Source organism: Lepidochelys kempii, chromosome 19 (assembly GCF_965140265.1).
Source record: "Lepidochelys kempii isolate rLepKem1 chromosome 19, rLepKem1.hap2, whole genome shotgun sequence".
NCBI lineage: Eukaryota > Metazoa > Chordata > Testudines > Cheloniidae > Lepidochelys > Lepidochelys kempii.
The window spans coordinates 8,101,150-8,128,979 of record NC_133274.1 but is presented as its reverse complement, the minus strand read 5'-3'; the positions used below and the strand labels follow the sequence as shown (position 1 = coordinate 8,128,979).

The 27,830-nt window shown below is 54.5% G+C and overlaps 2 protein-coding genes across 9 annotated transcripts; one reads left to right on the top strand and one right to left on the bottom strand.

The window, feature by feature from the left end:
• Positions 1-23: 23 nt before the first annotated feature.
• Positions 24-12,526, top strand: GALE (UDP-galactose-4-epimerase). 3 transcript variants are annotated; one of them, XM_073317879.1, is made up of 11 exons: positions 24-139; positions 6,156-6,282; positions 6,405-6,520; positions 7,264-7,377; positions 8,413-8,589; positions 9,221-9,334; positions 9,451-9,517; positions 9,677-9,762; positions 10,431-10,508; positions 10,773-10,887; positions 11,264-12,526. In XM_073317879.1, exons 1-11 carry the CDS (start codon positions 41-43, stop codon positions 11,317-11,319), a joined length of 1,149 nt encoding a protein of 382 aa, XP_073173980.1. In that variant the 5' UTR covers positions 24-40; the 3' UTR covers positions 11,320-12,526. The 3 variants fall into 3 exon arrangements, with proteins under 3 accessions (XP_073173980.1, XP_073173981.1, XP_073173982.1); XM_073317880.1 differs by having other exon boundaries at positions 49-139; positions 6,133-6,282; XM_073317881.1 differs by lacking the exon at positions 24-139 and adding an exon at positions 1,509-3,894 and having other exon boundaries at positions 6,133-6,282.
• Positions 12,521-27,830, bottom strand: LYPLA2 (lysophospholipase 2). 6 transcript variants are annotated; one of them, XM_073317888.1, is made up of 10 exons: positions 27,741-27,830; positions 22,266-22,372; positions 20,809-20,840; positions 19,790-19,855; positions 17,881-17,928; positions 17,556-17,626; positions 17,140-17,213; positions 16,711-16,812; positions 16,249-16,425; positions 12,521-15,540 (listed from the first exon to the last, which is right to left on the bottom strand). In XM_073317888.1, the coding sequence occupies exons 2-10, from the start codon at positions 22,341-22,343 to the stop codon at positions 15,490-15,492; spliced, it is 699 nt and encodes a 232-aa protein (XP_073173989.1). In that variant the 5' UTR covers positions 22,344-22,372; positions 27,741-27,830; the 3' UTR covers positions 12,521-15,489. The 6 variants fall into 6 exon arrangements, with proteins under 6 accessions (XP_073173989.1, XP_073173985.1, XP_073173987.1 ...); XM_073317884.1 differs by having other exon boundaries at positions 22,266-22,374; positions 27,751-27,817; XM_073317886.1 differs by having other exon boundaries at positions 22,266-22,374; positions 27,745-27,806.

Genomic DNA, 27,830 nt, shown 5'->3' with positions numbered 1-27,830 from the left:
TCGCGCGCCCGTACCGTGGGGGCGGGAGTGACACGTTCCCATGGGGAAGCGGCTGCGTGTCCCTGAGGCCCGGGGCGGGGCGTCTTATCTTAAAGGGGCCGCGCCCCAGCGAGAGCCGGGAAGAGCCCAGAGGGCTGCGGTGAGTGACCCTGCCGGGGACGGGAGGGGCGAGGGCTCAGCCCGGGGGCCTCGCCAAATGGGGGGTGCCGCCTAGTGCGGGGGTCGATGGGGGGCATCCTGGGGGAGGGGATCCTGGCTAGCGTAGGGGGCAGTGGGGGGGGGGTCAGGATCCTGGCTAGCGTAGGGGGCAGTGGGGGGTGCTGGCTAGTGGGTGGGGGTCAGGATCCTGGCTAGTGTAGGGGGCAGTGGGGGGGGGGGGTCAGGATCCTGGCTAGCGTAGGGGGCAGTGGGGGGGGGGTCAGGATCCTGGCTAGCGTAGGGGGCAGTGGGAGGGTGCTGGTGACTGGGTGGGGGTCAGGATCCTGGCTAGCGTAGGGGGCAATGGGGGGGTGCTGGTGAGTGGGTGGGGGTCAGGATCCTGGCTAGCGTAGGGGGCAATGGGGGGGTGCTGGCTAGTGGGTGGGGGTCAGGATCCTGGCTAGTGTAGGGGGCAGTGGGGGGGGGGTCAGGATCCTGGCTAGCGTAGGGGGCAGTGGGGGGGTGCTGGTGAGTGGGTGGGGGTCAGGATCCTGGCTAGCGTAGGGGGCAGTGGGGGGGTGCTGGTGAGTGGGTGGGGGTCAGGATCCTGGCTAGCGTAGGGGGTAGTGGGGGGGGGGGTGCTGGCGAGTGGGTGGGGGTCAGGATCCTGGCTAGCATAGGGGGCAATGGGGGGGTGCTGGTGAGTGGGTGGGGGTCAGGATCCTGGCTAGCATAGGGGGCAATGGGGGGGTGCTGGTGAGTGGGTGGGGGTCAGGATCCTGGCTAGCGTAGGGGGTAGTGGGGGGGTCAGGATCCTGGCTAGCATAGGGGGCAATGGGGAGGGTGCTGGCTTGTGGGTGGGGGGCAGGGATCCTGGCTAGCGTAGGGGGCAATGGGGGGGTGCTGGCTAGTGGGTGGGGGTCAGGATCCTGGCTAGCGTAGGGGGCAGTGGGAGGGTGCTGGTGAGTGGGTGGGGGTCAGGATCCTGGCTAGCATAGGGGGCAATGGGGGGGTCAGGATCCTGGCTAGCATAGGGGGCAATGGGGAGGGTGCTGGCTTGTGGGTGGGGGGCAGGGATCCTGGCTAGCGTAGGGGGCAATGGGGGGGTGCTGGCTAGTGGGTGGGGGTCAGGATCCTGGCTAGTGTAGGGGGCAGTGGGGGGGGGTCAGGATCCTGGCTAGCGTAGGGGGCAGTGGGAGGGTGCTGGTGACTGGGTGGGGGTCAGGATCCTGGCTAGCGTAGGGGGTAGTGGGGGGGTCAGGATCCTGGCTAGCATAGGGGGCAATGGGGAGGGTGCTGGCTTGTGGGTGGGGGGCAGGGATCCTGGCTAGTCGGTGTGGGAGTCAGTTAGTGCAGGGGTCGGTGGGGGGAGGCTGCCCCAGTAGAGTCGGGCCCCTCCCAGAGCACTGACACCCCTGGTGAGAGAAGTGGGCTCTTGGGGTGAATTCGAACCCTGCCCCTCCGCATCCACCGCTGCTACCAGGGCATGGGGGGCGCGGGGCCATCTGAGCAAGGGGTCCGGTGCTGCCCACGCTGCCTCCCCGAGGCACAGCGAGAGGGGCTGAGCCCTGGGAACACTGGCTGCAGCCAGGCCCTTTCCAGGGAGGCTCCGCTCAGGGGTCCCCTCCCAAAGCACAGACCCATGGCAAAGGCCATTCGCGCCTCATACCCGCTGTTCCAGGCCAGCAAGGGGCTCAAGGTGTGGCTGTCACTGACCTTCCCATATCGCCTCCCGGAAGGCAGGCTCCGGTCCCTCTAATCAGCCGGCACAGTCCTACTGCCTGACCACGTGGCCCCATTCACCCCCCTGCTGGACAGGGAGCCTGTTGGTCCTGCTAGGCAAATTAGTTTTGTTCTGTCCAGAAACAGGGATTTAGGCAGCGGTAGCATTTGCCATCCCCGGGTCGGAGGGGTCAGTAGGTTCCAGCTCAGTCTCCCAGCACAGCTTAGAGGGTGATCGCCTCCCGCAGAGGGAACAGGCTGAAAACCTGCTTTGGACCCTAACTGAGCTTTTGTGGGTGGTTGAAGTGGCAGGGTGGGCATGCCTGGCTGGGTGCGAAATACAGCCAAATAATAATAGGGTTGTTAGAACCCCCAGGCGGGTCTGGGGCCTATAATGGAGTTAGACCCACAGAGTAAACAGGACCAGCTGGCACAGGATACACCCATGAGGGAGCAAAGGGCCCTGTTGTAGCTTTGCTGAGGGAGGTTTAGTGGAATGTGTAGGAACTCGGGCAGTCTGGAAAGTGACTTGTCGGTAGCCAGGTATAAATGAGAGCTTTTCATACAGCAAGAAGATAATTGAATTGTGTGGCAGGGAGAGGAGGGTTCTGTTCAGGCAGGTGGGAGAGAAAAACAGAACAGGAGCACACTGAAATAATCCTTTGCCCTGTTCTAAGCAACAGAGTTCTTTACAAACGTTAACAAAGCTTCAGAACACCCCGGGAGGTAGGTACCCTTATCCCATTTTACACATGGCGAAACAGAAGAACAGAGAAGTTAGGTCACCTGTCTAATTCCCACAGAGAGTCAGTGGCAGGGCTAGGAATCCCTATTCCTGGGCCCCATATTCAACTTAAGTTATGTAATCAGAGGATTTGGTTTACATGTTTGGAGGTTTTTTTTTCTTCCCCTTAATTCATTATATAGCAACATAAGCAAAAGACTGTCCTCTCCATGCAGCTGACTGCAGACGGTTCAGGTTTCCCTGTTACTCTTTTACCCATTTCCTCTTTCCTGGAGAGGTTTGCTGAAGGTGGAGAAAGTACACATGGCAGGTGGAGATTTGCATTTGTCATGTGCTGTGTGCTGTACCCCCTTCCTCCCAGCAGCTGCGCCCATTGAAAGCGGATGCTGAGCTCACGTTTCAGACCTTTCCTGTAAAACGACTTAGAAAAAGAAATCAAATCAGTCTCCTACGTGAGGTGTCAGCCTGAAGGTTCCAGTCCTTGTTTTGAACTAGCCCAGCATGCAGATGTGATGCCTTAGGCTTAAGTGAGTCAATAAGCAAGAGTTTTGTACAATAGCTGGTAGCTCAGGATTTCAATAGCTGCTTGGTTCCAGCTCATAGTCTGTGATGGAGGCTGGTGCCTGGATTTACGTTAGGGATATTTAAACACCCAGATGCATAGAGCAAAGGGAATGGCTTTGGGGGCTAGCCGTCCCTCTCACTGGATAACGTACGAGCCTCCCATCAAGGGACTGTACAACCTAATAAAGCAAGGGATGCTAGTAATCCTGTAATTGGTGCAAAATCCATGCCAGTGGCGGTGGTATGTATGCTTAGGTGTGCGAGGAGCCTTAATCTGGATCGTTAAATGCTGTCTGAAAAGCAGGGAGAATGGGAACTGCCTTGGAAGGGAGAGCTGATAGCAGGGACTCAAGCTGTGTTGCAGAGCCGGAATTGCCAGGTGCCCGTGAGTGCTTTACACACACCTGAGTCAGGGGCAGGCCCTGCGGGTACATACCTCCATTAGGGGCCTCAGACGATAGCTGATTGGACTGTGCTGCTAGGCCCCGGGAGGGGAAGACCAGGCCAGACCTCGAGGTATTTCCTGGCTTTAGCCCATGCAGCCTCCTTTTACTATCAGAGTCTGTATGTGGGGCCTCCCGCTGTCCAGCCCCGAAGAAAGTGGATCTGTTTGTTAACAGAGTCCATTGAAGAAGGAGCCCCTTGCATCACTTCCTGCTCAGGCCTTTCCCGCTCCCTTGAGAGCAGCAGGACAGAAGCCTCCTTGAGCAGGAGGAATGAATCAGGTAGGCGGTGCCAATTTGGCATCAGGGCATTTACAACTAAACTGTGGGCACTTCCGAGCGGCCTGTGTGTGAGGCAAGGCTGGAGTGTGTTTCCTGCTGGCTGGCTGTTTGAGACCGCACAGACAAGCAGCTAATGTTTGTTCTTGGGTAAAAGAGGGTGGATCTCCCCATAGACTTAGTCATTCCCGCCAGGTCAGAGACCTTCCCAGCTCCAGCTCTCTGGAGCCTCTTTTCCTGCGGGGACCTGGTGGAGGGCATATAAAGGACTCAGACTCCTTTCCCCAATGTGGAAGGTAACCTTTGACTCCTAAGTGAGACCGCTTGAATAAGCTACACCCTGAAGAGTGGGGGAGAACAGCTTCGCTGGCAGCCCCTCTGCAGAACCTACTCTCCCCACTTCAGAGAGAAGAAGTGATTTGACTCTGCTGCCTCCTTCCTCGAGATCCCCCGCTGGCTGCTCAAGGAAAGAGCCTCTTCCCCCAGCTGGCCAAGGACCCTCAGTTGGGTCCCTGCTCCTCTTGTAAGGCAGGGCTCTCTCTGCAGTGAAATGAGCCAGGGCTTGTTTGTTTCTTTGGCTAGATACAGAGCAGGTGGTTTGCTGTAGTTCCATAGTCCCTACCTTTTCCATTCTGGATGGGGCTAACCTGGGTGTAGATTTATGCTGCTTTTCTCCCCCCACCTGGGGCTGGAGTCTGTCAGGGCCAATCCTGCATTTGTGGCAGGGTAGGGCATCTGGATGTCTACCCGTGCTTTGCTGTCTGGTTCACTTGCATGGCAAAGAGCTTTATTTTTCGGAGCTCATCTGGTCTGGCTCAAGCTCTAATCCTCCCTTGGCGACGCCCTTGTTGGCTGCTGTGGGACTGGTGGTGATGTCAAGCAGGTGACTAACCTCAGAATGAGTTCATGTTCATGCGAGGCAGCATGTGCTAGTGGTCTGAGCACAGGATGGGGGAGCTAGGAGCTCCTGAGCTCTAATCCCAGACCGATACTGACACATCATGTGATCTTGGGGAAGTCTCTGCCCGTTTCCCCATCTGCAAAAAATGGAAATAAATCCTTCTTCGCAGAGGTAATTATGAGCGTTTGCTAAGTGCTTTGGAGGCCTTGACATCTCATAAACCCTCTCCCTCAGGAAAACTCCACGCAGGTGGAATTGCTCCCAGGAGGAGTGTTTTTCAGATTTCCATGAGGTTCTCACATGTGCTTAGTAAATGTCTATCTAACTGGTCCTGAATGTTCTGCTCAGTTCTGGTGACCCCCCCCCTTCCCACAGAGGCCACAGCAGAAATCAGAAGGGGCCCAGAGGTGGGCGATGGGAATGATCAGGTCATGGAAAGAGAACCTAACACAGGGGTCTGTAAGTTGATTTTCAGCGGCACTCTGCTGCCAGCCAGGATCCTGGCCCCGCTCAGCCCGCTGCCAGCCTGCTGCTGGGTCTGGGGTTCTGTCTGCTGGCTCCTGCCAGCCGGGGTCCTGGCCGCCGGCCCCGCTCAGCCCGCAGCCGGCCTGCTGCTGGTCTGGGGTTCCGTCGGGGGGGGGGGCCTGTAAATGTAAAACTTATTACTGGCATGTGAAACCTTAAATTAATGAAGACTTGGCACACCACTTCTCAAAGGTTGCCGACCCCTGGCCTAAAGATTAGGAGTGTTTAGTTTTGAGAGAGGGGGGAAAACTAAAGGGGACATTATAGAAGAATATAAATCAAAGAATGGGCAAGAGAAAGTAGACCAGGTGCTCCTATTTACCTTTCCTCATAGTATGAGAACAAGAGGGCCATCAGTTACATTGTGAGGCAACACAATTAAACCTGAATCCATTTGTACGTGATGTGAAATTAGCCTGTGGGACTCCTTGCCACTAGGTATCAATGATGCCAAGATCTTAGTAGGATTCAAAAAAGAACGAGCTGTTCCTTGGATGACCATTCCAGGGGACTGGAGATAAACCCTCACAATTCAGGGCATAAGACAAGCACGAAGGGCCAGATTTTTAGAGGTATTTAGATGCCTAACTGCCTGGGTTAGCGAGTTACCCTCTGGACAGGTCACACTCTTCAGTGATCTAGAATTGGTCATTGTCAGAGGTGGGATCCTGGCTAGATGGACCCATAGGTTGGAACTACTAAGGCAATTCCTTTGCTCCCTCTGTCTAATCATTTCTAAGGTTCCTGTCACTGCAGTGTCCGGCCCCCAAGATTGCCCGTTTCATGCCATTCTCTCCATTTGTCATCCCACTCAGTGGGTTTTCCCGTCCCATCTCAGGCGAGGATGGCAGAGAAGATCCTTGTGACGGGTGGAGCTGGGTACATCGGCAGCCACTGCGTGCTGGAGCTGGTGGAAGCCGGCTATATCCCTGTGGTGATCGATAACTTCCACAATGCCATCCGAGGTAATGCCATCCCTGGGCTCTGTCCTGTCATCCTGTGGCCTCTGGTGACCCTCAGTCCCACTTGAGTGCCCATGGTCAAGGCCTGATCTCTCCTGGCGTTACAGAATAACCTGTCTCCCCAGGGGGAGATGCTCTTCCCGAAAGCCTACAGCGTGTGCAGGAGATTGTGGGCAAGAAGATTCTTTTTCAGGAGCTGGATATCCTTGACGAGGCAGCTCTGCGGGATCTCTTTCAGAAGGTGAGCACACTGCTGGGGAAGGGGGGATATGCATTTCCTGCTGCGCAAGGTGCTGTGCTGATGGGGAAGCTGTTTGGACCAGGTGCCGAGGGCGCAGGATGGTATTTCTAGACCGGAGCAGCGAGACAAGCAATTGCATGGAACACAGGGAGGCTTTAGGGCTGGTCAGAAAATTCTTTTTTTTATTTCCCCTCATGGAAAATTTCAGCATTTTTGGCAATAAATCAAAAACTTGAAAAATTCCTGCCAGAAGCAGGATGCAAACCAAAAATATGGCTTTGGGACTGTTACAGCAGGGCTTCCTGGTAGTTTGGATGCTTCATGTCCCTGTTCTCTATGGGCTGGAGGCATACACCTCTCTTGACACACAATAGTCTCCCTTCTTGCTGGCTTGCCATAGTGCACCATGGGAGATGTAGTCTGGCTGGGGAACATGGGCCATAGAGAAGAATGGGAGCATGAGGCCCCTGAACTACAACTCCCAGGAGCCACTATGGTGGTATTTCCAAATCAAAATTTGGAGGTTTTCAGGTGTTGGGGTTCTTTTGACCAGAAGTCGAATTTTTCTGTGGAAAGCAGACACTTTTTGTAGAGACATTTTGTTTAGTCAAAAACCCAGTTTTCTGTCAAAAAACAGTTTTGACAGAAAATTTCCAACCAGCCCTAGGGGCTTTTTGCTGGTGTCATTAACCCAAAGTTCTTTCCCAGCCGTCACTGACACTTGCCCTCTTGTTTCCTTGCAGCACCATTTTTCAGCTGTGATGCACTTTGCGGGGCTGAAGGCCGTTGGGGAGTCTGTTCAGAAACCGCTGGACTATTACAAGGTGAACCTCACAGGGACCATTCGACTGCTGGAGGTAAGTAGAGCTCTTGAGGCAGGGCACTGGAGTACCCAGAACAGCCCCAGTGCAAAGGGCTCAAAGGCACAAGAGGCTGGGGGTGCAGACAGACCCTGTGGGGAGATCCCAGGGAGCAGTGTGTGTGCCCCACGTAGTGATCATGGGGAGTGAAGATCCAGGGAGTAAGCCCAGCTGTGGGGGTAACCCTGTGCCCTCTATTACTTAGAGTTCCAGGCAAGTAGGGGCTCATGCAGGCTGACACCTACCCACATACAGAATTACAACAAGGGGATATCAGCTGCATACAGGAGAGCAGAGGAGAAAGCCTGGAGGGTAATTAGTGTGAGAGAGGGGGAGGGATGGAAAAACCCTTCTTTCTGCCTGGGAAGACCCCTCAGGATCTCTTCCCCCAGTTCACGGTCAAATTAGTATGCTTCTTTAGACTGTGACCTTGGCCTGCTGTAGTCAGCGGTGCTGAGAAGGTGGTTTCTCAGGAAAGCCTAAGCACTGCCGAGGTGCAGTGAGTCAGTAGATGGCTCTTCCGAGTCAGAACTGACCCCAGCATGGCACTAGGGGGCGCTGTGCCATGGATGTGATGCAAAACCAAGGTTCTGGTTGAGCGAGATTATTAATGGTCCCCAGCATCAATAACGGTTGGTAAGAGTCAGGGTGTTAGTCCCAGTTTAACCCAAGTTACATTTTGAAGTTCTGTTCTGCCTCCCTAAATTCCCCCAGTTGTTTCAGTTGGCAGCAGCATTCCTGACTTCCTGTCCAAAATCATTTACTCCGTGTTGGTGGGCACTGTTAAAGAGCTGCTGAGTTTCACCCCAGAAGTGGCTGCATTTCAGTGGTAGGTGGTCTAGTACCCAGATGGGTTGGCTATACATCAGTTTGTTTCATTCCCTTTATAAAGGGCTCTTTGTACACGTGCGCTGTTGTTAGTGGGCAGTTCAATACTCGCTAGCATGGACGTAGAGCTACCCGTTGCCGAGCACACGGGAGAGGCTCTCCCTGTGGCTCGACACTGGACGGGTACCTGCTTTCCCCTCTCAGACAATGAAAGCACACGGGGTGAGGGACGTTGTGTTCAGCAGCTCGGCCACGGTGTACGGAGACCCTGCCTACCTCCCGCTGGATGAGAACCACCCGGTTGGGGGCTGCACCAACCCCTATGGCAAATCCAAGTACTTCATTGAGGAGATGATACGAGACCTGTGCAAGGCTGAGAAGGTAAGAAGCACCCACTCAGCCCTGTGCACACCCTTGAACTGGGGAGACTGGGAACCCAGTAGGTTGGGCTTCCCCTCAGCTGGGATCTAAGTCTGAAGTGTCTCCCCAGCACTCATGGCCCCCCTCCATACACAGATCTCCTCTAGCCCCTGGGGAAGGGGATCAGCCACTCCTGCAGCACTGCTGAAAGCCTCCGAAGCCCCAGCTCTGCTCATGCAGAGGAGTTAGGGGACACACACATACTGGCCCCCTAATGTGGAACCCACGAGGATTGGGATCTGGGGAGTGTAGAAGCCAAGGCCTTTGCTGCTTCTGTAGGGAGCAAACTGCATGGGGGGTTAATTCTCCATTGAGTGACCCATTCCCAGCGATGGGTTTCCCCAGGGGACTAGGAAATCTGGGCCTTCTGTTTCCCACCAGAACTCTCTCAAGGCTTGGGATATGGATGGGAGATGGGTAGATGAACCAGGCAATGTTCACACATCTGTGTTCATATTCCAGGGGTCCTTTGAACAGTGGGTGGGGGGAATGGCAGGGGGTGCTGCATGAGCCTTGAGAATCCTAGCGGCTTCCTGGGGCCCTGTTTGCGCTTCCTAGGCAGAGTGTCTGAGCGGCACTGTCTCTCTCCCAGGACTGGAATGCCATTCTCCTCCGGTATTTCAATCCCATCGGAGCCCATGAGTCAGGAAGAATCGGAGAAGATCCCCAGGGAATCCCCAACAATCTGATGCCCTATGTTGCTCAGGTATAAGCAGACTTGCAGACTGTCTTTAACTAGCGCTCTGTGTATGAGCCCCTGTACGGGTTCCCTTTGTGATTCACACGAGCAGACTGAACTCACAAGCCTGTTCCCTTGTGCAGGTGGCAGTGGGGCGCCGGGAGTACCTGAGCGTCTTTGGGGACGATTATAAGACAGCTGACGGAACAGGTGGGCTGGCCAGTGTTTCTGGCTTATCTTAAATCCTGTTAGGTTGGATGGTGCCTGTTAAATCGGGCTCCCTGTGGCCCAGGATGACTAAGCTGCCTGGTGCATTCCCGGCAGCTCCATAACTGATCTGGTTTTCATTATTCTCCTGTTTCCTGGCAGGTGTCAGGGATTATATTCATGTTGTGGATCTAGCCAAAGGCCACATCGCTGCTCTGAAGAAACTGAAAGAAAATTGTGGCTGCAAGGTAGGAAATGGCTCTAATCCAGGTGTTGGGGATTAGCAGACATTAACGTGGGCTCAGCTGAACCAGCTCCTTCGGCCTGAGCCCCCATTCCAAAGTAGGGGCTGTCGCCCAAGGGGAATTATATACACCCCTAGCGCTGTGTGATTATAAAGGCATTTTGACCTGCTCCCTCTCGTGGGCAATAATGAGTAAGGCACCTTATCTGTGTGTTAAAAGAGTCTATAGTCTGTTGTTAGTGCCAGGGGTGGGGTTGGACAGGGCCCAGCTTTCACATGTGGCCCCTGAATTTGGGAGCCCACCTGGAGCCAGCTGGGCCCCAGCGTTCGGACAGGCAAGCGCCCACAGCCTCGGTTAGCTGCAGCTGCTCATCAGAAATCAGGCCCCATTAGGGTGACCAGATGTCCTGATTTTTTTGGGACAGTCCCGATTTTGGGGACTTTTTCTTATATAGTCTCCTACTACCCCCCTCACCCCCTGTCCTGATTTTTCACACTTGCTGTCCGGTCGCCCTAGCCCCCACTGTCTCAAGCTGAGCTCCCAGAAGTCAAGGGCAATTTGAGGGTGGGGCCTGGTGCTGTAGTGAAACTGGAGGGCTGGGCTGCTGTGGTTGGGTGGAGCCCAGGCCCTGAGCAAGGCCAGAGCCAGCAAGTTTCCTGTCCTACTTGCAGATCTACAACCTGGGCACAGGCTGCGGTTACTCCGTCCTGCAAATGATCAAAGCCATGGAGAAAGCATCAGGAAGAGAGGTACGGTGCTAACCCGAGGCCTTACCCAGCCCCCTGGCCCTGCCTGAGCATCGCTTTCAAGGCTGTTCTCTAGCTCTTTCCAGGGCATCTTTGTCCCCCTTACGCTGGTAAAGCAGCAGCCAGGGCAGCTGTCCCTGCTTCCAGCCTGTGGCAGGTTGTTAGCTACATGGGACTGTGCTGCAGTCGGGGTCCCCCCCCACCCAGCCCCTCACGTGGTGAAGTTCCAGGATGGTCGTCCCCCCTGACGTGTTGCTTTCCTTTCAGATAAAGTACAAGATCACTGCGCGGCGGGAGGGGGACATCGCCGCCTGCTACGCTGACCCCGCCCTGGCCAAGCAGGAGCTGGGCTGGAAAGCTGCCTTCGGGCTGGACAAGATGTGTAAGTGCAACCCCCCTGGGCTTGCTCTGACCTCCCCTCACTCTATCTGGGCCTCCTCTGGCCCCTCCCAGTGACCCCTGTGGGGAGGGGGGCATGCAGGGCATCCTTCAGTCTTATGCCCATTTATCCCCACCCCCCCTTTAGCTCTTGCCAAAGCTTCTTCCTTGTCCCGGTCCCTGAGCTGCTGCTCGGGGGAGGCTGGATGAGAGGCTCCAGGGCTTGGTGCTAAGCATCCCTGACACACCTGCAGGAACTAGAGGGTTTGGCTCAAGCCTGTTGCATTGAGCCCGGAGTTACAGCCTGCAGCCCTCTCCCCCACTGGCTTAGTCCAGCCTCAGCAGGTGCCGCAGCCTGAGTTTCTCTCCCTCTCTTGCAGGTGAAGATTTGTGGCGGTGGCAGGTGCAGAATCCCACAGGCTTCAGCAACAACTAGAGCGTCGGCCCCGGGGAGCAGCCAGGCTGGGGCCGGCCTGCCAGAGCCTCAGCCCCCAGGGAGCTGCAGTTGCTTTCTCTGCGGGGGTGGGCCGGCCCGAGTCGTACCGGGCCAGTGAAACTTTCCCACCTTTTAACCAGGAGCTGACTTTTCTCACGGCACGGGGCCATCAAAAAACAGTCTGGGCCCTGGCCTGGCCTCGGGGAGGGGGAAGCCCCCGGCCCTACAGCAGCAGAGGGCTGAGCAGACCCCATCCACACGTAGCTGCTGGGCTACATTTAGCAGAACTTTAGCACAGTTTAAAACATCGCAGCACGATTCAGTGGAGTCCCTCCGAGCAGGAACAGAGCCCACCAAGCTGTGCTGGGCTCCAGCGCCAAGGGGCTTACTCCCTCACTGCCCTGAACGCAGAGATGGTCACTGAGCAAGGGCCCTTCCCTCTTGCCTACCTCACAAGGACAGGACACCACACGCACTCTGCTGCTTCCCAGGGGCCAGGCCATGTCTTCAGCATTTTCGTATGTATGAGCCCATCCTGCCCCTGTGGTCCTATTTCCCCATGTGTGGGAACATCTTCCCCACTCGGGGGGGGGGGGTTGTCTTCCACCTTCGGGGCTTGTGCACTGCCTTTTCCCTTGCCCCTGAAGCAGTTTGCTCCCTGCCTCAGTTCCCTCACCCTTGCCTGGAGGGGCCCAAAGGAGATTTTTATTGTGTCTGTTGGACTCAGGAGCCAGGGCCTGGTGCTTACGAGTCTGTTGGGGCAAACTGCCGAGCTAGCTCTGTGGCGTTCAACGGCCGGGCGCGGCTTAGTCCATCACTCTTGTGGGACAGAGTGTGTACGTGACAGGAAAGTCGCATTCCCAGCCCTTTGTGCCTGTAGACGTTTACAAGCTCACTCAGCAAGTGGCTGCGGCAGCTACTCGCTTACAGTCGGACTCACCGAAGCCTGCCTGGGGCAACGGGTTGTTTTCCTAGCTCCTGAAGATTTTATTTATTACAGAGAACGCTGCGAGCGATCCGGGGACATGGGCCAGTCTGTTCCGCTTGCACTTCCTACAGCTCATAACTGATGCTACCAAAGGCTGGGGTGAGATTTTGACTTGCCTCAGGGGCCAGCGCGATTCAAACTAGTTCCCACCGTAGAGAGGAGGTGGCGCTGGGCCCCTGTATCTCGTTGCATTAAAGAGACCAGCTCAACATCTTGGAAGAGGTTTATGTTTTCTTTAATCTCAGATCCAAGGGTGTGGAACACAAACCCACCCCAAGGAAGACAGAGAACTAAAAGCCATTTTCAGGAATGGACAGAAGCTTCTTTCTCTCTCTCCCTGCGTCCTCAGCATGGCCTCGGGCCCAGAGGAAGTTGCTGCTTACACAGGGAGAGAGCAGCTCCATGGAATGCTCTGAGAACAGGCCAGTACTTTCAACCAAACTATACATAAGAATGAACATGAGGCCAGACCCCCCAGCCAGCCAAGATGCAGAATGTTCCAATTCACAGTCAAAGAGATCAGGTATAGCTGCCAGCCTTCATTGAAACTCGGGTGAGCTGCATGTCCCCCTGCCTCGGCCCTGGGCGGGGGCTGCTTTAAACAGACACAAGGAGGAGAAACAGGAGGGCTGTGTCCAAAATGAGAAGAGCTAGTCCTGCACCCCCCATGCAAGCAGCAAAATAAGTAAATCCTTTAAAAAATGGGTCCAATATGATTGAGAGTCTCTAGAGGGTTATTGCTTGGTGCAGTGCTGGCAGACTGGGCAAGTCTAGAACACAAGGCTGCGTCAATGGACCTTTGTCTAGCCCCCTTTTCTCCTGCCTCTGTGAAGCTGCACCCCAGCCAAGGGCACCATCCATCACCTGCTCTTTCCCTGGGGGGGGTCCCCATCTAGGCCGGGACTGAGTCAGTCGCTGCCTTCCACTGCAGTGCCCTGCTCTTGCTAGATCTGCAGAGAGACCCCAGCAGCAGCTGGGAACAGCCAGCCCTGCCCCCACCCTGCGAGCTCCCAACAGGCCCTAGGGCTCCAGTGGTGGGAGGCAGTTGATGCCCCACCTAGCTCATCCAACCCCTCAACACACTGGCATCCCCAGTGCAGTTCTAGCCCTGAGCAGGCAGGGGGTTGAGCCCCAGTTCCCACTGCCTTGCTGGCTAAGTCTATGCCAACAGGGGGGCTGTCTCAGCAGATGGAGACAGCAACGGCAGGAGGAATAAGGAATTCAGCCCTTAGCTAAAAAGGTTTCTTTAGAAGACACTTGCAGCTTCATTTTCCAGCCCCACTTATGCTCCAGCAGGCTGAGCCCACCAGAGGGAGAAGGCCTATGCTGTTCAACAGCAACCACCCTCTGCCTCTTCAGGGAGAGGCTAGCCCTCAGCTGGAAGGGCATGGGTAGGGTGACCAGATGTCCCAATTTTGGGGGCTTTTTCTTATATAGGCTCCTATTTGCCCCCCTACCCTGTCCTGATTTTTCACACTTGCCCTCTGGTCACTCTAGGGGTTGGGGAGAGAAGAGGAGGGATCCTCTGAGGGAGAGAGAACAGGTCCTCTCGGCTGTGGGGTGCTGCTCTGCCTGCCAAGGTAGATCAGCCAGCACCAGGGGCTCCCTTGAACAGGGCAGGAAGGACCCAGCCTTCCGTGAAGAGGGCCAAACCCCATGTGGCAAAGGCAAGCTCAGGTGACTCTTCATGCAGGTGATTCCGCTCTTAGGGATGCTTTCACATTCCCCACTGGGACGCTCCCTGCCTCGGGCCAGCAGGGTAGTGCCTATGGGCAAGCATGCAGAGCCCTCAGGGTGCTGTGGGCATAGCAGCGACTGGCCCCGAGGGGTGATCTGGGACTGGCAGCCCCCTGGACAGTGGGAAAAGGTTCTCCAGCATTTGCCCTTAAAGAAGAGACGGAGAGACAGCTGAGCTGACATGGGCCATAGCAGATGCTGGTGAGAGGAGGAGGCTGGGAGCGAGTCTCCTTCCTGCATCTCTCCCAGCCTAGGACAAGAGCATCAGCTGGAGCTTTTCCTTCTGCCCTCCCACCCCACCTGACCCTGCTGTGAGAGGAAGGAGTAGCAGCAAGAGACCCTCCTGACTGGGCCAGCACCCAGGGCAGGTCTCAGGGGAGATACACTAGGAAGCTGGCTGTAAACTGCAGCAATTTGTCTTTGCCTCCTCACCTGGCTTCTAACAGTGCGGCGATGAGAGGAGACAGACGCGCTCTGGGATGTCCCAGCACGCAGAACGGAGAAGATTGTAAAGAGCAACAGAAGGAGAAGGAAATCCCTCGATTATCTCTATAACAGTTGTGCCCTGGCAGCGGAGACACAATCAGATGCAGTGTGGAGCCCGTGGGCATGGCTGCCTTCCTGTTGGGGGGTGTGCGTGTAACAGAGCACATGGCAGGAGGGGGTGTGGGTGGGGAGAACGTAGGAGGCTCCCTTCCAACCCACGTATGCTGCCCACTCCCTGAGCTGTGCTGCTGGGAGAGGGAGCAGAGTTTAAGGTACAGTCCCAGTGTAGCGCTCTCTGGACCAACGGCCCCTGAGCTGGGCCCCCTGGAGTTTCGGGTTCCAGAGGCTTATTTGTTTTAAAACCCTCTGAATCGTCCCACCATGGAGACCAAAGGGCTGTGCACCTGCCGAGAGGCCATACCCCCCCGAGCTGCTCCCCAGCCATGCTGGGTCACACAGCGGGTCATCGGGCCTTTCTAGGTAGCTTTGCAAAGCTCTCGAGCCCGAGCCCGAGCCCAAGCCCAGGGGATCATGGGCCAGCAGCCCCCCCCAGATCCCAGTCATCTCCTCCTGCTTTCCAGGGGGAGGGACTCCCTACTAACACTATAACAGGAGAGAAAAGCCAGGAGACCATGGAAATCAGCCTGAAATAGTGCTGAGCCCACCTCCACAGCCGGATCTGATACAGGAAAATCAAGGGGATCGAGAGATAAGGCCACACTGGACTTGGGACAGTCTCTACCTTAAACAGCTCCACTCTCAACTCGGGGAGCAACACCCCACCTGCCTGAGGGACCGTGGTGCAGAAGAGACAGGAGAGGGAAGGACTGAAGGGAGGGAAAACAACTGGAGTTGAGGTTGGTTGCCATGGCTTCTGTTTGCAGCAGACAGGATCAGCGGGAAAGATCAGAGGTGGTGACGTTGCGCCCTTTCCCCGCGACAGTCTCGAGTGGCTCCGCTTAGATCCGGGGCAGCAGCTTCTCAATGAATTCCTTCACCGCCATCATCTCCTGGACATAGACCATGACAGCCTGTCACACGCGGGTGCTGCCCCGGCGCCCGCAGAAGAGCGTCCCTCAGGGGCAGGGCCTAGGGCTGGGAGGACATTGCAGGGGGTGCCTTGGGTCCAGCTTTCCAAGGGAAGACGCTGCCATTGCAGACAGTCCCCTGTGCTGAGTGCTCCCAGCGCATTGCTGGGCACTGGGCAGCGCAAGCCCCCCAGCATGAATGAGGGACCAACCCCCACCCGTGCTAGACGTAGGGGCTGGTGCTCCCCAGGTTCATTCAAATCTAGGCTTCTACACCCTTAGCTGGGACGATCTCCCCCTCCTGGGACCAGGGAAGTTCGGGGCCCATAGCCACCCTCCCCAACTCCAGGCCTCCTTGCAAAGGCCATTGCGCTCACCCCGTACTCCTGATCCAGAGCTCTGGCAGCTAAACTGCAGCCCCAGCCACCCTCTTCTTCAAGACAAAGATGCAGCCTTCACATAGTACAGATCCCAGCCCACAATGCACCACCATGAGCCAAGCAGCCCCTTGATTGGATCCCACCAGGGCACTGCATGCTGGGATCTGTAGTCCATGCAGTCCACATCGATAGGAAATGTAAGGGTGGGCACAACCCGCTCCATGTTACGAGACTCGGGTGCGGCCTGCCGGCTCAGGTGCAATACCCAGATGCCCGGGACCACAGCCCTCTGCGCCCGCAGCTGACTGACCTGAGGGCAGGAGCTGTGCATCATTCCGGGGTAGGTTTTGAATTGAACCTTGGTGGGGGTGACGACGGACTTCAGCTTCTCGGCGGTGAGGGCTCCGAAGCGGACAGGGATCATGGGGTCCATCTCCCCATGACACTGCAGGATGGCGATATCCTTGTTCACGCCATTGCATGCTGCCTGCAGCACAAAAGAGAGGGCTTAGTAGTGCCAGGATGCCTGGCTGGGGAGCGGATGCGTGATCGATGCAGTGTCCCGTCTATGGCCAACCTATGCCATCACCCCCAGTGCCACCGACTCCACCGGGGTGCTTGCTGTCCGCAGCCCCAGGCGGGGTTTGCTGAGTAAGAAGGTTCTGTGATGGGCAGCAGCAAAGCCTCCCCCCACCTCCCCCGATCTACTCACATCCCACATGGTGCCTGAGCAAGTAACAGATCCAGAGGCAGACAGACAGATCGCCGGTACCTGAGGGAAGGCCTTGTGCAGCGGGAGCCAGCAGCTGAGCGCCACGATGCCAGCCAGCTGGTACTGGGAGGTGAGCGCCGTGTAGAGCGATAGGGCACCACCCTGGAACATACCAAGCACAGGACCATGCAGTAGAGACGCTGCCTGGGCTCGCAGCTCCAGGTGAGTCCAACCCAAAGAGGGGAGAGTCACCCCTTCCCAGTGCAAGTGACACCAGAGGGGAGAGAACTCACCTCCTCCCACCACATGCACCAACTGCCCCAGGAGGAGAAGGTCCCCCTGCTTGGTGAATGAAGCTGAGAAAGTCACGGAGTCTAACTCAGCCATCCTCCTGCACCAACACGGCCAGGGAGCTGCTGGGCTCCTGGGCACCTGGGAGGCTGGGCTGGACCCAAGTCCCCAGCCCCAGCCTGTACCATCAGTGCTTACCTGCGAGAAGCCCCCGAGGATGATGCGGTTGGATGGGATGCCATTCTTGATCTCATGCTCGATAACTGCTTTAACTAGAAGAAGCCAGAGAGAGGTGGATCAGCTCAGGATGGCCAGGGGGTCCTACAGTGTCACAGGGAAGCTGGGATCTGCGCAGGGCAGAATCAGGGCCAGGCCCTGGGTGTGTTCTCCACACATGGCAGAGGACAGAGGCACAGAAAGTCTGAGATGAGGGACAAGGGAAAGGATGGGAGGAGCAGAGGCAAAGGCAGAAGCGGGGATAGATCCTGCTCCCCTCCAGGAGAACAAGAGGCCATGGTGAGTCGGGTGGAAAAGGGATGAAGACAGGGCTAGACAGAGGCTGGGGAAAGACCCTCAGCCCAAGTGGCTGCACCCCAACGCCTGACTCCTCTTACGGTTTTCAGATGCTTTCTTGATTCCAGCTTCGTCCTCAGGCGCGTCCGGACTCAGCCCCATCAGATCGAACCTGGGAGGGAACGCAAGTGAGATCAGCCCCCTCCTCACTCTCCCACTGTCCATGGCACAGGGGAGTCTAATGGCCAGATACACCCACTCCTCTCCACTTGTGGGGGGCTCCAGCTATCTCCCTCCCTACCTCTCCTCCACAGGTGCCTGGAGAGAGACCCCTGATTCCACCTGCCACTACCTCAGGCTGCCTCTGTAACATGAGCAACCCACATGCCCCCCCCCTCCGCCCGCCCACAGTCACCATGAACTGACCAGGAGGGCATGACCATCTTCATGTTGAGGGTTACAGGAATCCTGGGCCTGCAGAGAAAGAGAGATCAAAAGCAAGCAAAACAGCCCGGGTGGGAGCCTGTCCCAATTGGGGGCGGGGGGTTACAGCAGCTAAAGTGATCCTGGATCTACCGCCCGAGGGATCCAGCCCAGAGAGGGCACATTGGCCAACAAGCTTCCAGCCCTGCACCCAAGAGACTAATTGGTAACAAGGCAGCAGGAAGTGAATGAAGCAGTATGGCGCGCCCCCTCGTGGTACGTCCTGCCACCAGCTGGAGGCTCACCTGGGCGGAACGGGATTTAGCTACAGTCCCATGAGCATCGCTAGCTCAGACAAACACTGCGCCTCCACCAGGGACCAGACAATCCTGCAGGGAACCGAAGCAGCATTTGCAAGGATCCCTCCCCCGCTGCCCAATCCAGGTGGGCCTGGGGAACCACCCTGCCGGGGCTGAGCAGCAATCTGTTTCCCTCCCGCCCCCTCCACACGCAGCACCCCCATATCCGGCTGGGATCCTCCCCTTGTTTACCGTATGTCCAGTCCTCACTGCCTACCGCTTCCCCAGTTGCTAAGTCCCCATGTGCCCTCAGGCTCCCGGCCCAGCTAACACCGGCCCGGTTACGTGCCCAGAGCAGGCAGTGTGGTGTGCTGTTGCCTAGCAGCCCATCCAGGGACCCGACGTTTGGGGACTGGCTCTACTCTTGCCTTTGGTTGTCTGCTGCTGAGTTGGGAAGGCGCTGACAGGGCAGCACCTGCTCCCGTCCCGTGAGGATGGGACGCCCTGGAGCGGAGGGTCGCCGCTCGCTGGGAGGCAGCTCCGGTGCTTCCTCGGGACAGGTGAGTGCACATTTGTGTTGCTAAGGAACCAGAAGCTGCTGAGGCATCAGTGCTCGGGCCGCACAGGGCAAGTCGGGCACGACTGCTTTATACTGACCTGGCCTGCGCAGAGAAGGGGCCTGAGGCCAATGCTCCCTGCCTGCTCAATGCAGCCACAGGGAACAGCTAAGCTGCAGAACAGGGAGAAAATCAGACCCTGGGCAGCAGCATCTCACTCATGACCCAGCTGTGCCTGGAAGCCAACTATCTGCCTCTCGAACAGAGACTGGGGGATATTCCCTGGACTCTGGAGAGGAAGGCAGTCAGCTGCCTGCAGAGCTGGGGAGACCTTTTCCTTGGCTGTTTTAGAATCCCTTGTTCGTCCTTCCAAAGTGCTCAGCTGAGGAGAGCTTGCCTTGCCCTCCAGTGGGACACGGCCAGTCATGAGACACCGGCCTTTCCAGAGTGACGCTGACTTGTCACATCGCAGGCACTAGTTAGCGTGTGCATACTTCACCCTCTGCTGGATTCACCATCAGGCTTACTCCAGGGACAGAGATCATGTTGCCCTCAAGTGGCTGCAGCCTACAGAGGATATGAGCCCTAATCCCAGCACAGCTGACACCAATTCTCCTTTAGCTCTGTATGCATGAGGCTTAACTGGTGACCCCTGCCTGTGGCCACAGATCCATCACACAAGGTTTGGGTGCCATGTGTCCAACTCAGCAGCCCATCCTGCAGTCAGAAAGCTTCTCCATCACTGTGATCTACAACGGGAAAGGTCCATAGCAGTGAGGGGAAGTGGGAAGAGACGATGGGGCAAAGGAACAACACTACAGCCCACCAGCTCTGCCCCCCTGACCAGAACAGGAGAACATCCACGGAGAGCACCACGCATCCCAGCCAGCTCAGAGTGGGAGGGGAGAGCCCTGCCTGGGAGCAGCAAAGAGCATCAAAGAGGCTCCAAGGCTAATTTCCATTCAGGACAGTGACTACTCGGTGAAATATCCTCCCCCCACTAACTAGCAGACTGTTTCAGAATTTCCCCCAATCAGGGGCAGAGGTGATACTTACGCATGAGGGCAGATATATTTCACATATGGGAGTCGGATGGAGGATAGCGCCTCAGCCCAGCTGTGCCTAACAGGAGAAAGGAGACAGTTCAAGCCTTACATGCTATCAGCTGTGAGGCAAGGTACCACCCTGCATACCGACACCCTCACCCCATCACAGCCATGTCATCCCTATAGAACCAGGGCTGGGTACCCTCTTGACCACCTCGGGAGGGGCAGATGCTCTGGAGCAGGGATCCCAACTCATTCTGCTCTACACACTGGCAGTAGCTCGTGAAGAGCCTGGCCACACCATCCATCTCCCTGCCTAAGCACCATGATGCATCAACCCCGGCAGCACAAAGCCAGGGGGAGCTTCCGAAATACCCGTGTCTCGTACAGCTGGGTAGAGAGACCTAGAGCAAACAGGTCACACAAAGCTTAACAGTTAGTAAGGGAGGCGTCGTTAAAGGAGAGGTAGGAGTTCTGCAGAGAGAGGGGCTCCATGTATGCAGCAGCCTTCAGTTACCGTAAATCAGCCTCACACAATGAATGATAAAGCACCTGCCTAGTCATAGAATTTACTCCCGACCTCACCCAGGGTAATGTAAAAACCGATTATACTTTACTAGCCTTCAAAAAAAATCCTCCTGCCAGGAGAGCAGAATGTTGTGAGGCCCCTGAAATCACAAATATTAAAGCTGAAATCCAGACAGCTGTTGGCCAGAGATACCCACACTAGAGTCATGGGATCATAACTTGCTGCACTTGCAGAAAAATCAAAGCACCAGTGAACTAGCTAGGCTCTTACTATCCCCTCTCTATCTGGGAAGGAGCAAAGCCATGCCCCTGCCAGACAGGCAGTGAAGCAATTTCCATGTATTTAAAAACACAGATCCAACAGGCTTATCTGTCTGATCTCTGCTCTGTGCTGCTACCAAACAATGCACTTTTCAAATCCTTGTGAAAGCAGGCAGCACTGATTCTAGGCGTACCACTTTACAGCCAGACAACAAGGGCCAGTGCTCCAGAAATACTCACCCTGTGTCTCCGAGCCCATGTAAAAAAATGACCTGTAAAATTAAGGAGAAAACAAAGGTATTAGCCAGCACAACAGCTGGTGAATTGGTGGTGAGGCAGGTCTGGGATTTAAAAAGCAGCCATGTGGGGCATTGTGTAGGGCCATTCAGTCACAAACAAAAGCAGATGCAACACTCCGAGCAGAAATTACCCAAGCTAATGATGTGTCCCTGTGCCTTAGAGAATCATAGAACTGGAAGGGATCTCGAGAGGTCATCTTGTCCACTCCCCTGCACTCATGGCAGGACTAAGTATTATCTAGACCATCTGAGAGTGATGCACTGAACTGGGACAGGCACACAGATTTAGTGTTATAGGATCTATTTATCACCACCTGACTCATGGGCACTGGCTAACTCGAGCTGTCTTCTTGGTTAAACAGCCTAGACCAGGGCTCTTGGACCTGTCATTAACGTGCCTACCCGATCATTCTGGAGAGCGCAGGTTTGAGGGCTGGGCTGGTGCTCCCCAACGATTTACTCTCCCCCTAAGGAAGGTGCAGAAATCTCATCACTTGTGATTTTTAAAATTAGACTAGACAGCCCTCTAGCAATCTGTGCTCTTGGGAGGTGACCCTGCCCGGGCCCCCGGAGATGGGCCTTTTCCAGCTATTTCTATGATTCTGCAGCAGGACCGAATCTAAACAGCTGACTTTGGGGAAACAAAAGGGTTCTCTTTAAAGGCGCTCATCAAGGATGAAGAGTTTGCCTTTGGAACTTTGCAGGGAAGATTCTGAAAGCACAAATGGGAGTTAAGCGCCCAACTCCCATTGACTTTCCAGGAGTTGGGCACTTAACTGCACTCTGTGCCTCTGAAAACATCCCCGACCCCACTCTTTATTCACTGTTAACTTTTAGATAGCAGTGGGCACCTTATAAATATCAGCAATCACTAATCCACTCTAAGAGGCTTGGACAGAGTTCCTCCTCCTCCAGTTTTATCCTTTTCCACTGAGCAAACATGAACCCAACCCCTCACCCCAGTTCCTAGTGACACCTGAAACTGACAAGGCTTTCTGGCTGGGGACTGGAGGGCTCATAGAGGCTTTCTGCTCCAGGGCTGTCAAACTGGCAGCTTCCACTTCCAAGAAGGGAAGTAAGGGTGTGCAGCAACACCAATCGGCCAGCACAACTCAGCGAAGCAGGGCTAGTTCCTGGTTCCCAGCGGCTACAGGAGAGCACACTGGGTTTGTGCAGGTCCTACACAAACAGCAGTGTGAGTTTTTAATTTCAAGAGATGAAGACACTTTGAACCCAAGAGAGGCTGCCCCTCTGAGCGCATCACTATCTCAAGATGGGCCTGAGCTAGAGGACAGCATCCCCTTTGCATTTAACATCAACAGAGGGAAAGACAAAGGCCAGTTAATTTCCTAATCAGCTGAGGCTACAGCAGATGGACACAGCAAAGACCATCCTTACCGCTGCAGTCTCCCGTTCTGCCCCTGAAACAGTCACTGCATCAGCAAGGAGGGGGACAGACATGTTGTTACCACACATACACTGAAAGGGACTCCAACAGCTGGCACCTGCAGGGCAGAGAGACAAAATCAAGTTGCAAATCCCAGCTCCAATGTGAGGGGCTGGCAGTCAGATGGGGTTGGTACCGACAGATTAACATCCCAGCTCAAAGCCAGCTCAGCACGGTGGTGCCCAGAAGCTGCTGCTGTCTGACAGCTGTCCACTGAGGCCTGTGTGGAACAGGAGTTGAGGGGCTCAGTTCAGTTTGTAGTGGGCCATGGAACCAACATTCTCCTCCTCCCCTAAGGCTGCTCCCTTCAGGATGTGGGTGAGGCACATTGTGGGACACAGGAGAAGCTTGTACCTCCCTGGATTAACAGCGATCTGGTCTCTGGGGCTCTCAACTGGGCAGCTTTCACAAGAAATAAACACGCACAAAAAAGGAAGTGAACTTTGCAATCGCCATCCCAATGAACCCTGCACACACATGGCCTCTCAGACACGAACGTCATGCATGCCGGTAACATATTGACTAACACACTGCAGCATCAGCAGATCGTTTATGAGCCCCCAAACTAAACCAACCCAGGGTTTAGACTGACCGAGTGGACAACTCAAAATGTAACGCCCCAGGGATGGTCAGAGAGGGTGACATGGAGCAGAACTCCAGGCTTAGCTCAGGAAAGGCGAGAGAGAACTCATACCGAACTAGTTTCAAAGCTCCTGCCTCTTCATACAGAGGGGAACATGCAAGTGATGAATTGCAAAGCCAGGAAGCAGCAAACAGCACTTCTGAATTAAGCTTTTTTGGGGGGCGGGGGAGTGTTGGAAGTGAGGATAGGAAGCAGGTCCTGAGCGTCATCATCTCTATTCTCCCTTGAGGGCATCTCACCAATAGCTGCAACCTTAATAATCCCCGAACTCTGCGTCTGCCGATCACTGCCTGTCAGCTCATGGCAAGGGTTTGTCTCTCCCTTCCTGCCCGGACCTGGGCTCTGCGCAGCACCCTCCAAAGGGCCTTGGGAGGCTCTGTGGGGGAGGACGTTTCTGGGAGCATCATCCAATCATATTTCGTTGCGACAGAACAGATTCAGCTCAAGCCTGGCTGCTCGGGAGTCAGAAATCAGTGAATGTTTCCCACTTATTGGCAGCTGATTGGGTGGTGAAAATTGACTCTTGCTTCTTTTCATTGAGCTGTAGCTCACGAAAGCTTATGCTCAAATTAATTGGTTAGTCTGTAAGGTGCCACAAGTCCTCCTTTTCTTTTTGCGAATACAGACTAACACGGCTACTACTCTGAAACTTAAGGTCAAGGTTATTGATCTCACTGGTAACAGTGCAGGGATTGGAGGAGTCAAGGGCCAGTTCTAGCTCAGCATACCTCCCTGGCTGTCATGGGAGCCATGCTGAGGAGGAGGTACAACAGGAAAGATCTCAAAGGCAAGCTCTGCCTGCTGCCCTCCGCTTTTCAAACAGACCAGTGACAAACATTTTGCAATGCTAATAAACCAGACAGCCCTTTGTTACCCAGCTATGCCCACAGACCCAGCTGGATAGGAAACAAGCAACATTCATCTGCTGGCATTACAGCTACATCACCTGCAAAATCTTCTTTGCATCTGTTAATACAATCACCATCACACCCACCTCAAACAGCAGGCAAACGCTGCCTGCACGTTTAATCTCACCAAGCAAGTTTACTGCTCGTGGAAGGTGCCAGCTATTAACAATCCTGGACATCGATATCTTATTCGGCCACAGAACAGGTGCAGCATGGGCACAGGGCACTTCCCCACATTGTCCCACCAGCGTCAACAGCTATAGCCTGGAGGGAGCTCCATCTCCATGGCCCAGTAAAGTCCTTACCCTCTCTGCTGAAACTGCCCAGATGGGTGCCAGTCACATCCAACCGTTCCAGTGATTTTGATGATGTGGAAACCTGTCCAACGGGAACTAAACCCAGATCCACCAAACTCGTTTCACAGACTGAACAGTCATGTTTTCAGACTCTAATCACATATTAGAAGAACGAGCTCATCAGATCTAGCACCCAAATGCCACATAAGCAGCCGCAGAGATTGAACCCACATATTACTGCATTTCCCATGTTCAGAGAAACAAGTGGGGAGGAACAGCACTCGCCAGAAAGGTAGGTGACAACAGTCCCAAAGAGCAGAGTCTCACTGTCCAGCATAGCCTAATGGTCCCTGGCCTGAGAATAGTCACTAGTTGAGTACATTAAAGAATGTTAGGCTCTCAGATACGATGGAAATGGGGCCCTACAAGAACCTAAGATGGATGCGTAGATCAGTTAAAATGTGCTCCCTATATCGGATAAGAACTGATCCCCCAACCTCCCCCCCCACACACACACTCTGCTCACACAGGCAGTGAGGGGCTAACAGATGGTATGGCAGTTCAGAGAAGCACCCCATATATTCAACCCTCTCTGAGCTGGGAACCTCCAGGGAGCACTCTCCTAAGATCTCCAATGCTCTATGATTTTAGTTGGGTCAGAAATACCATAAAAATAGCCCACTGCCCCAACATTTGAGCATGTATGCCTCCCAGTTAGTGCAGAGGCAGCCACAAAGATAAGACGTTAAGGGGCACTCTATCAGGCCCCCAAATGTGTTTTATGCAAAACAATCAAAAGTAAATTTAAAAAAAAATGTAAAAAGAAACCTTTGCAAGATTTGGAAAATTTCAATTAATGTGGCTTTTTGCTTAAATTTAAGCAGCTCCTTGGAGTAGCCATCACTCAGTCATTGACATATTATGCTCCTACGTGAGACCTGAGAAAACTGGACTAGAAATGAACAGAGTTGAGGGGCCAGACTCAACGGGTGCGCAGCTCAGCTTACATTGCCAGTGAAATGCAAACAGCTGCCTGTGATGTGCGTGGGTAGCAACGGAGGACATCAGAGAGTTTGCCCTGCCTGCAGCACCACATGGGCAGTCTGTAGGCTGGATTTTCGTGGAAATCAGGCTTTTCCGGCTTTCTGATCCTCACCAAAATTAGTAGGCTTATGCCCATTGATCCTAAAACATTCCCTGAAAAATTGGAATTGACCAAATATGGTTTTCAGAAGTTATCACGTTAGATGCAGTCAGAGAAACGCCATTAAGTTGAGTGTAGGGTCTTGATTCACTCAACTACAGCGGTCTCAGTGTCACAAAAGACAAAAAGACAAGACAGTCACAGCCTACAGTTTTAAAACCTACTAAGCCAAATTCATCCTTCATGTAACTCCATCAAAGTCAACAGAATTATACCTGGGTAGAATTTGGCCCCATGATTTTTAACCTTACTTTCTCCTTAATAGAATTTGGCCAGGAAAGGTTCACTCTGAGCTTGTGGCAACAACCTGCATCAGTTCTTATTTTATCCAAAGCAATTCGGTCTTCCCTAATTAATCCAATCCTTTCTACTATACAATAACAATAATCATTAACACTCATGCCCATCTATAGATCCACTGAAAGTGCTCCCCTTAGCATAGTACAGGAATCCCAGCTCACAGAGCATGCAGTCTGAAGTGCCATATCAGAAATGCAACCAAAGATTTTACAAAGCAGCATGTTCTTCACAATGTACCCCACTCTGCAGCACCTTTCATAAGCTTGATACTTGGGAAAGCAAGTGATTAAGTCTAATAAATGGTTAGAGCCAGTCCCTCTACAAGCTTCCCTCAGGAAGCTCTGCCAATGCACCTGATGCATCTCCCATTCCAATCTTGGACCCCTTCAAAATACTCTCCCAGCACACCTCTGTCATGACCTGCAACACCACCCTGCACAACTGCTTATTAATCAGTTCTCTTACTTTTCACCCCTGCCAATGCATCTCAGACCTCATCTAGACCAACCCCTGCAAATCCTCTCTTTGATCCCTCTTGAACACTCAGCAAATTGTGGCAAATTGTGTGGTGGTTTTCGTGATGTACACAGCTGCAGACTAAGTACTAGGACAATGACCTTAGGCCACCAGAACAGAAAGCTTGGGCCAATAATCCATTGCACTGTGCAGGTCCCAGTATGGATATCCTGCCAGCACTGGCTTATCTTTGCTGCCATATCCCCTAGCTAAAACCCAGAAAAGTGCTTCACACATGGATAATCTATAACAGTCCCCCAACCCAATGGATCCCCAACACCTCCCTAGAGCCTCCTAGTGTATTTCTCTCCCATCCCTTTTCTGGTCTCTTACCCAATAAATACCAGACTCCTTTTCGCCTTTTTCCCCAAACTCCACTTAGGAAAGAAAAGGAGGACTTGTGGCACCTTAGAGACTAGCAAATTTATCTGAGCGAAAGCTTATGCTCAAATAAATTTGTTGGAGTACTTGTGGCACCTTAGAGACTTTTCCTTTTTGCGAATACAGACTAACACGGCTGCTACTCTGAAACTTAGGAGAGAGTCTTCTCCTCTGCCACGCCTACCCTCTGGAACAATTGTGTATCTGCTCTCAAAACACCATCCAGACACACCTCTCTCTCCTGCCTTGCTTCCTCATTGATTATTGGGTTATGAGAAACTCTCTTGTTTGACTGTCATTTATGGTGCTTGCTACCTTGTGCTGTGTTTTGAGTGCTTACAGTCGGCAGAATAGTACATTCCACACTAACGTCTCTGATTTGTCTCCTGCAATATCCTTGCACTGACCCAGCTCCCAGATTTCCTACATTATCCCAAGTACTACATGCTTACCAGGTCTTCTCTCCCTAGATATGGTCCCCATGGCATATCCCTACACTTCCCCTACCTTGAGCCGCCATGTGCTTCCTTAGCCTGCAGGCAAACACAACTTTTCCTGTATCATCATAGACAGTCAATTGCAACATCCCTCTACTGATCTCCAGTAGCCCAACACCCTCGCACCTCACACACGGCACAGCTCATTCACAGAGCAGCTCCAGGAGCTTCAATAGCACGTCCCACCACATGCGGCCCATGAAATTCTTGGGGCCATTTCCACCTGACCCCATAGCCCAAAACTCCCCTGGAGCCCCCCCATTACCATCTCCTGAGATGCGTCTGGGCCCCAGCCCCATCACCCTCCCATCTCAGGTGTGTGTCCCAACGACATCAAGGTCTTACCTCTGCCTCCCTCCCCCCCCATAGACCATTCTCCCTCCACACATACTTTGGCCATTATCCCCCACCGCACTGACCCTTCCCCCCGTCTCTCCCCACAGTAGCTCACTTCCCCTCCCCCTACACTGGCCCCCTTGCCAAAATAGCTCATTTCCCCTCCCCCGCCACCGACCCCTCCCCATGTCTCCCCCTCCCCTCAATAGCTCATTTCCCCTCCCCCCACCGACCCCTCCCCTCAATAGCTCAGTTCCCCGCCCCGCGTCTCCCCCCTCCCCACTATAGCTCATTTCCCCTCCCCCCACCGACCCCTCCCCCCGTACTGGCCCCCCCGCTCCGCACCTCTCTCTCTCTCTCTCTCTCTCCCCGGCTCCCAGACACACTCTCCTGCTTCTCCGACCGGAACTTCCGCCAGCCGACCGGTCGGGGCGC